At 47.9% G+C, this 8,406-nt stretch overlaps 1 protein-coding gene across 1 annotated transcript; it reads right to left on the bottom strand.

Moving 5' to 3' along the window:
* Positions 1-2,840: 2,840 nt before the first annotated feature.
* Positions 2,841-8,071, bottom strand: LOC307224136 (C-X-C motif chemokine 10-like). Its single transcript, XM_079990643.1, has 4 exons — positions 7,874-8,071; positions 6,515-6,638; positions 3,817-3,899; positions 2,841-3,043 (listed from the first exon to the last, which is right to left on the bottom strand). Exons 1-4 carry the CDS (start codon positions 7,935-7,937, stop codon positions 2,991-2,993), a joined length of 324 nt encoding a protein of 107 aa, XP_079846769.1. The 5' UTR covers positions 7,938-8,071; the 3' UTR covers positions 2,841-2,990.
* Positions 8,072-8,406: the final 335 nt, after the last annotated feature.

The following is an 8,406-nucleotide window of genomic DNA, read 5'->3' as shown; positions in this document are numbered from 1 at the left end:
AATATAATCACATTCTAGCGGGATTGTAAATTTAAAAAAAACCAACAGATTACAGGAAACAGCAACAGTCCGATAGAAGATATAATAGCACGTTTTTGTTTTTTAAAATGGCCTTCAATTATGCTAACAAGTGAATTGCCACATTATTCTTCCGTGGTTCTAATCATATTGCAATACCTGCTCCAGCAGTATTTTAAATATATTTTTATTCTGCTAGAAGGCAAGTGCTCAGGATTCTGAAAACAGGCTGAACTAAGAAAGGCCAAACCTGAGAATTTTGGGAACTGCATTTATGGGAAGGGAGAGACCTGCATTTCAAAACACAGAATGACAGAGAAAAATGGAGGGTGTGGAGGAGAGATATGGGGCTACAGTGGCACATGTGGAAAAGGCAAGCAGAACTGGAACATCTCTACTTTCCTGCTTGACCCCCAACCCAATCAGATTTTCTTCCAACCGCATGGTGGTGAGGCATCTAATCATAAGCTTGCATTTTTATTAAAGCTTATATGTTTAATCAGGGCTTGTATTTTAAAAAGCTTAAAGAAAAATATTTTATGCCAGGCAGAAGACTAGCTGCCTAAGAACCTTGGCGGTGTTTTTCTCCTAGACAAGGGGCCCCCCTGATTTATAGCAGAAAACAATTCTCAAAGTCGTAAAAAGGGAATTACAGGCTGACAGCCAAGGTTACACTGACCCTACAAATTAAGGGTTGATAAATAGTAAAATGAGCCATATCTTCTTCCTAAGGTTAAGAAGGTCAAGAGCAGTGAAAAAGACAACTGACTTGGCTGGAGAAAATAGGTTTTCTTTCTTTCTATTTTTGAGGCTGAGAAACAAGAGAAGAAGAGCTGGCAGAAAGGGAGCATTTTTGGGAAGCCTTTTCTAAAGCTGTTTCTTTCTTAAACTAAGATCCTTTTAAGATTTCTTTTCCTTTTAAAAGGTTATTTATGTATTAAATATATTAGCTTAAATATAATTATGCAAAGGATTTAAGAAATGCTAGATTCTTATTTCATATAGTTGTAAGAGTTGTAACTATCCTGAAATTAAGTCAGCCACCAGCCCCCCCCCCCTTGCCAGACAGGAGACGCCATCGAGCACTCCTGATATATGGTTGTCAGGCCTTTTGTTTAGAAACCTTCAAATGAAGGAGATCTCTCAATGTTGATGTGAACTCAAAATCCTTGACATATGCTTAAGATAAAAATTCAAGATTAACCATCTGTTTTGGAAGGCAATAGGGCAAGGAGGGCAAGAGGTGAGCTGGTAATTAAGATTCCTTGTTGAGACACATGTAAGATATATTACTACTTATTTGTCATTTATAGATAGAAGAATATATAGCTTTTTGATTTCCATAAAAGGGCAGAAGGAAATGGGTGTATCTTTTGTGATTGGTTCTAGCAAACAGCCAATAGGAATTTCAACCAGGCTGATTGGACAGAGGCAGCCACAGGAGGAGCAAGGGGGCTGGATTAAGGAAATATAAGTGCTGGCCAGAATGGCAGGAGGCCAGGCCAGAGCTTGGTAACCATATACCACTGTGCCTCATATTTATTTGTCTGACAAATAAATTACTATTTTAATTTCTCTATTGCTGCGTTGAATATTTCATTCCAGCTAAGTGTTAACCACAAGCAGGGTGCTACAGTGGGACAACAGTTGCCACTTCTCAATTTCAGGCAAACCTCCCCACAACCACCCATACAGTTTATCGCAATTTTGCATTTCTGAAAATCTCGCACAGTTCATACTAATGCCGTGTTAAGATATCCTGAGGATCTGCAGAAGTCTCCCTAAGTCTCACCTAAAGCTACAATTTTGCGGAGAGGTGGAGTTAGGATCACAGAACTGTAGAGCTGGAGAGAGAGAGAGGCAGATTTTCAGAAATGCAAGCCCAGTCTAATTTACAGCTTGGACAAGATTGGGGGTCTCCCCAGCGGTGGAGCAAGCCGATTGGGCGGTGCACGTGCCATGCGTCCAAGGGCGGGGCCAGCTGCCATGGGGGTGGGGCCAGTCAGGGCAGGACACTCCGGGGGGCTCTGAGGTGTCTGTCTGCCTGCCTCCTCCCACTCAACCACCCTACAGCTGAGGGGGAGGAGGTGGGCGGACCGTTTGGGGTGTGATGGCCTGGGATTCGGACTCGGAGGCTGAACCTGAGGAATCCCAGCCTGCACAGGAGTCCCCGCCTCCAGAACCAGCTGGGGCCTGACCCTGAAGGGTCCTCACCTGTGCTGGATCCTCAGGTGCAGGCACCAGCTGAGTCTGCTCTGGCTCCTGAAGTGATGGAGGACCCATTGCCTGCAGGTGCCCCACTCTCAGCCCCGTCAGGGTAAGATGAGGTTGCCTCTGAGTCCGGTAACCCTCCAGTCTCTCCTGAGCTGCAGAGGCTCAGGGCAGAGTTCCCGCAGGAGGAGTGCTCGCCTCCAGGCCAGGAGAGGCAAGTCACCTGTGGACCCGGGTCGCTCTATGTCTCGGGGCTGATAAAAGCCAGCCAGCCCCAGTCCCAGGTTGCGGGAGCAACGTTGTTGCTAGCCTGTTCCTGCCTGCACCCTGTCCTGCTCTTCTGCCAGAGTTCCTGATCCCACCCGACTCCCCACCTTGGATCCAGCTACAGCTTTGATGGACAGCCTCCATACCACACCTTCAACCTCGGACTGGACTTGGACCTCGCCTCTCGGTTAGCCCCCAGGACCAGCACACGGGGCAGCGCGGAACCTGTGGGAGCCCAAGCCACCGTGTCGCTCCCAGGAGAGACGTGTGGCTCAGGCCTGCTGCAGGTGAGTGCCGCCCAGCATTTTGTCACGCCCCTCAGTGGGGTGGCCCACCCCCACTGCACCTCCCTTCCTCCGCCCCTGGGTCTCCCCCTCCCACCATTTCCTTGGGCAGACAGAATTTGAAAAGCAGAGAGGAAAAGTGTCAAGCTTCACATTTGGGACTGGCTGGGGCATCATCCATCCTTTTGCCTTCCAGGGCCATCACAGACCTCAGTTCGCAGCAGCAGCAGCAGTAGCAGCAGCAGCAGCAGACTTTTGAGTTCCTGCGATTGAATTGTAAATAAAAAAAGAAATGGAATATGGTTAAAATCACAAAAGCGCGTTTTCTGTGTTGACACAGCCCTGCGGAAATTGTGACCCCCGGCTAAGGTGAACAGAGAGGCTGAGGATCAGTAAACTTCCTCTTTTCTTTTCGCGACAGGCCTGTGGGCAAGAATCCAGTAATACTGTGGTCAGCTTGGCGGCCTGCACATTCTGCAGGCTGCTTATTTAAAAGATGGGGAAATTCCATTCTAGGGTCAAAGTGCATGCTATCTGAAATGCATCCTTTAGCAGCACTGGAAGGGGGCAGGGGCATCTCCAAGTAGGAGAGCAGAGGAGACCTTGAGGTCCAGCGCCGAGGGCCTTCTGGTGGTTCCCTCGCTGCGAGAAGCCTAGTTACAGGGAACCAGACAGAGGGCCTTCTTGGTAGTGGCGCCCGCCCTGTGGAACACCCTCCCATTAGATGTCAAAGAGAACAACAACTACCAGAATTTTAGAAGACATCTGAAGGCAGCCCTGTTTAGGGAAGCTTTTAATGTTTAATAGGTTATTGTATTTTAGTGTTCTGTGTTCTGTTGGAAGCCGCCCAGAGTGGCTGGGGAAACTCAGCCAGATGGGCAGGGTATAAATAAATTATTATTATTATTATTATTATTATTATTATTATTATTGAATGTTGCTTCCAGGCTGTTAGAGAATGCTGGGCCGGCTAGACAGACCAGTTCGCAGGCTCAAAGGCAGCCAGGGAGGGGAATGTCTTTTGGAATTTACGTACCTTTAACTATCTTCACTAAATTCTGCACCCATTTTACTTCGGGATTGACGCATACTTTGGTTCCTTTCGCCCTGATTGTGATTCTGTAAAACAAGAAAAGTGGAAAGAATTTGGAATACAGTGGTGCCTCGCAAGACGAAAAGAATCCGTTCCGCGATTCTCTTCGTATAGCGGTTTTTTCGTCTTGCGAAGCAAGCCCATTGACAGCTTAGCGGATTAGCGCTATTAGCGGTCTAGCGGCTTTTAGTGATCAGCTGAGAAGCGGCTTATCAGCGGAACAGCTGATAAGCGGTTTAGCGGCTTAGGAAAAGGGCGAAAAAAGCGAAAAAAACCCGCGGGAACTCGCAAGATTTTTTCGTCTTGCGAAGCAACCCCATAGAGAAATTTGTTTAGCGAAGCGCCTCCAAAACGGAAAACCCTTTCGTCTAGCGGGTTTTCCGTCTTGCGAGGCGTTCGTCTTGCGGGGCAGTTTTGTGCAAAGCAGACAAGCTGAACTGGAAGCCTCATCAAGAAACCTTTGAGAGGAGACTGCTTGATGGCCACAGAGACCAATCTCCAGCCCCCTGCTAAGCTATGAGCTGAACGCTGGCTAAGTCACCCCCCTATTTGTCTAATCAGTTTTGTGTTTCCTTCTATGATAACAAGGAAGGACAACTTGCAGCCTGCACACAGGAACAACTATGCAAGTACAGCAGACCTGCAATTGCTACTCTACATTTTTTCAGGCATCTAGTTGCTATTTTGACTTTGAAAACCAGCATCTGCGCAGTCATAGAACCATAGAATGTTGGAAGAGACCCCGGGGGTCATCCAGTCCAACCCCCTGAGGTGCAGGAATGTTATTCACATAAAGCACCTTTACATGTGTGATGCACATAGGCGCCGACTCCATGGGGCCTGAGGGGGCCCGAGCCCCCTCAAAAATTTGTTTGGGGGGGCTCCGCCCCCCAATAATTTAAGAAAATTATTAGTTATATTATGCTTTGTAAAATCACAAAATTATGTTGGTATTTTTTATTTTCCTTGTTTGACGATAGTTACCTTTTAAAATACATTCAGTAATGAGTTAAAACAAATAATTATTACGGTAGTGAAAGAGGCGGCGCGAGTAGTTTTGCTCGGTGCATGCGACTGGCCCAGCGCCTCTTTCCTTTTCCTCTCTTCTGCTCTCCCGCCGGGCGCCTGAGGGAGAGTTACTTAGCGGTTCTGAGGAGCCGCTGTTGTTTCGGCAGGGGAAAAACCGCCGCCCGCGAACCGCCGAGCTCCCTCTCTCTTTCCAGCCTCTCTCTCTCTCTCTCTCTCTCTCGCTATGGCCAAGGAGGAGAAGAAGCCCTTCAGCCAGTCTATGGCCGAGTGGCGGAGGTTCATCTACAACCCCAACAGCGGCAAGTTCCTGGGGCGAACGGCCAAGAGCTGGGGTGAGGAGGGCGAGCGAGCGAGCGAGTGCGCGCTTGCCTTGCCCACCACGCATCTCTCTCCTTCTCGGTCTCTCTCCCTCCCTCAGCTGACGAGGGGGCCACGAGGCGGGCGGCAGCAGCAGCAACGGGCCGGGAGCGGCTCTTAGAAAACTTCCCGGGGCAGGACCCCGGTATGGGTCCCCCCAATATTTTTTATAAGTCGGCGCCCCTGGTGATGCATAATGCGTGAACATCTCTTGTAACCAGAATGACCTCATGGGCCAAATGGGGAGGTCAGTTAGGACCACATAGGCCAGAGGTTTCCCACCATAGCCATGATACAGCACATGCCAGCATGATATTTAATGGCAAGTAATGCGGATAGCGGGACGCGGGTGGCGCTGTGGGTTAAACCACAGAGCCTAGGACTTGCCAATCAGAAGGTTGGCGGTTCGAATCCCCGCAACGGGGTGAGCTCCTGTTGCTCGGTCCCTGCTCCTGCCCACCTAGCAGTTCGAAAGCACGTCAAAGTGCAAGTAGATAAATAGGTACTGCTCCAGCGGGAAGGTAAACGGCGTTTCCGTACGCTGCTCTGGTTCACCAGAAGCGGCTTAGTCATGCTGGCCACATGACCCGGAAGCTGTACGCCAGCTCAAACGACCACAAGGGTCGTTTAGTCCCACCCCTGCAATTTAGGAATCTTTTGCCCAACATGGGGCTCAAACCCACAGCCTTGAGATTGAGAGTCTCATGCTCTATCGACTGAGCCGTCGCAGCACAGGAATTGCCAGTCTGCAAAGAGGAAATAGAGGAAATCTGCTAATGAGGGAATAAGACCCACTGAAGAGAGTGAGGCTTGCTTCCAGGTAAACCTGCAAAGAATTGCGCTTTTAAGTGTCAGTGAACTTAACCCATTGGGCTTAACCACAAATAACTTTAGCATGTTCTTTTTATATACAGAACACTTACACGGGGCTTGTTTCCACACCAGAAGACAGAAATCAGTTGAAAGATGGGGGGGGGGGAGTAATTAGTTATGTTACGATTGCCATAACAGTGAAAATCAGGGCAAGTTGTTGAACTTTTTCTGGCAAAGTTGTTGAACTGTTTTGCCCAAAATCATTGAGCTATTTTTTTTTGTTGTTTGATGTATTTTTTAAAGAAAACATAGGTTGCCATGCCTCCAGATTTCCCCAGACATTTTTAAGCGATTTCTGCCTGGACACTGCTTCCAACTGCAGCATTTCGGAGAGGTTGGCGGGGGTGGAATTCCGGACATATGGCAACCCTAAGTTACTTACATTACTTCCATCTTGTTGCAGGCGCTTCCAGGCGGAAAAATACTGACACTTTCGTATTGAGAAGGAGGGATGAATCTGGACCTTACTTTTGCACATTTGCAGCCTATTGTCGGATCAAAGATAGCTGCAGGCAGAAGATACAGCGATTGAGAATTTGAAAGATTTCCAAGCAGACATAAAGGCATTTCAAAACACCTGGGACTTGGCAGAACTGCCTACTGAGAACAGCATCTCTACATTGTTTAGCACTAATCCTATACAGTGTTACCTCGGGTTAAGAACTTAATTTGTTCTGGAGGCCTGTCTTTAACCTGAAACTGTTCTTAACCTGAAGCACCACTTTAGCTAATGGGGCTCCTGCTGCCGCTACACGATTTATGTTCTCATCCTGAAGCAAAGTTTTGAACGCAAGGTAATATTTCTGGGTTAGCGGAGTCTGTCACCTGAAGCGTATGTAACCTGAAGCGTATGTAACCCGAGGTACCACTGTAGTTTCTCAATGATTTCTTGGGAAGGGAGGCAAAGGCTGCCAATATAATAATAATAATAATAATAATATATTTATACCCCACCCATGTGGGCAGCTTCCAACAAAATATTAAAATACAATAGTCTGTTAAACATTAAAAGCTTCCCTATACAGGGCTGCCTTCAGATGTCTTCTAAAAGTCTGGTAGTTGTTTTTCTCTTTGACATCTGGTGGGAGGGCGTTCCACAGGGCGGGTGCCACTACCGAGAAGGCCCTCTGCCTGGTTCCCTGTAACTTGGCTTCTCGCAGCGAGGGAACAGCCAGAAGGCCCTCGGCGCTGGACCTCAGTGTCTGGGCAGAACGATGGGGGTGGAGAAAACCAGGAGAAGGGCAAATGCTCTAGAGGAGGCACAATAGTACAGTCAATGTTTGCTGCTTCCTTTCACCTCACTCAATAGGTCTGGTCTTTAGTTTCTGAGCGAGCAAGCAGTTGGGGGGGGGAGCCCTGTCCCACCTCAAACTCTCTGGAGCAAAGGCAGTATAGAAATGTAAAAGTAAATAACAATTCTGACAGGTTCAGAATTCTGCCCACTTCGAAGAGAAAGGGTAGCTACTGTCTCTCAGGCCCAGCCCTCCCTCACAGGATTGTTGTGAGGCAAAGAATTGAGCTCCGTGGACAAAAGGGTGGCAGGGAAACAAAAGACAAAAGCAGTTTGCTTTATAAATTTGATGGTTTTTAACCTCCATTCTGTAAATTGGCCAGAGGACCTTGGTTACTGGGCAGTATAGAAATACATTAAACCAACCGAAGGGATAAACTTAAGATTGTAATCATGAATGACCAATCAGAGGGGGAAAGCAGGAGAAGAAAACCCCACGATGGTACTTACCTGCGTAGCTGATGTGGGAGGTAAGAAGCAGGGCAAACAGCACAGCCAGGAAGCGAGATCCCATTCTGGATTCGGTTGTCAGCTGCACACTCAGCAAAGGGAGAACTCAGCTTTCAGCGCTTGCCAGGGTGCAGTTTTGGTGGCCAAGACGGGCTCTATTTATTCCATAGAGCCGGCCTTTACATCATCAGCCAAGGGGCTATTTTTAGAAATCATATACGCGAAGTTGCATCATAGTCCACTTCCCATCCTTTGCCTCCGAATTTGCATTGCTGAATTGGCAATTTGAAGCACAGAAAACTTCCAACAAAACCAATGTTCTTTTTCACTTCTCCTTTCTAAGCTACCTTTCCATTACAGGTCTTGCCACCTTCTCCTTCAAGATTCCATCGCTTCTGTCTTCTCTCTGCTTCAGCAATTTACTTTATTTTCCGGCTGCTGTGAGAGCCAGTGTGGTGTAGTGGTTAAGAGCGGTGGACTCGTAATCTGGTGAACCGGGTTCGCGTCTCCGCTCCTCCACCTGCAGCTGCTGG

The sequence above is a fragment of the Podarcis cretensis genome (genome assembly GCF_951804945.1).
Source record: "Podarcis cretensis genome assembly, chromosome: 9".
NCBI lineage: Eukaryota > Metazoa > Chordata > Lepidosauria > Squamata > Lacertidae > Podarcis > Podarcis cretensis.
Note: the sequence above shows the minus strand (reverse complement) of the source record. Positions and strands in the feature narration are given on the sequence as shown.

Excerpts from the sequence above, each read along its gene's own strand:
- LOC307224136 (XM_079990643.1), bottom strand. The coding sequence starts at position 7,937 with ATGGGATCTCGCTTCCTGGCTGTGCTGTTTGCCCTGCTTCTTACCTCC. Across the intron at positions 6,639-7,873 it reads CTCCCACATCAGCTACGCAG|CTATCTTTGATCCGACAATA; the intron begins GTAAGTACCATC and ends TTCTGCCTGCAG. Across the intron at positions 3,900-6,514 it reads TGCAACAAGATGGAAGTAAT|AATCACAATCAGGGCGAAAG; the intron begins GTAAGTAACTTA and ends CTTGTTTTACAG.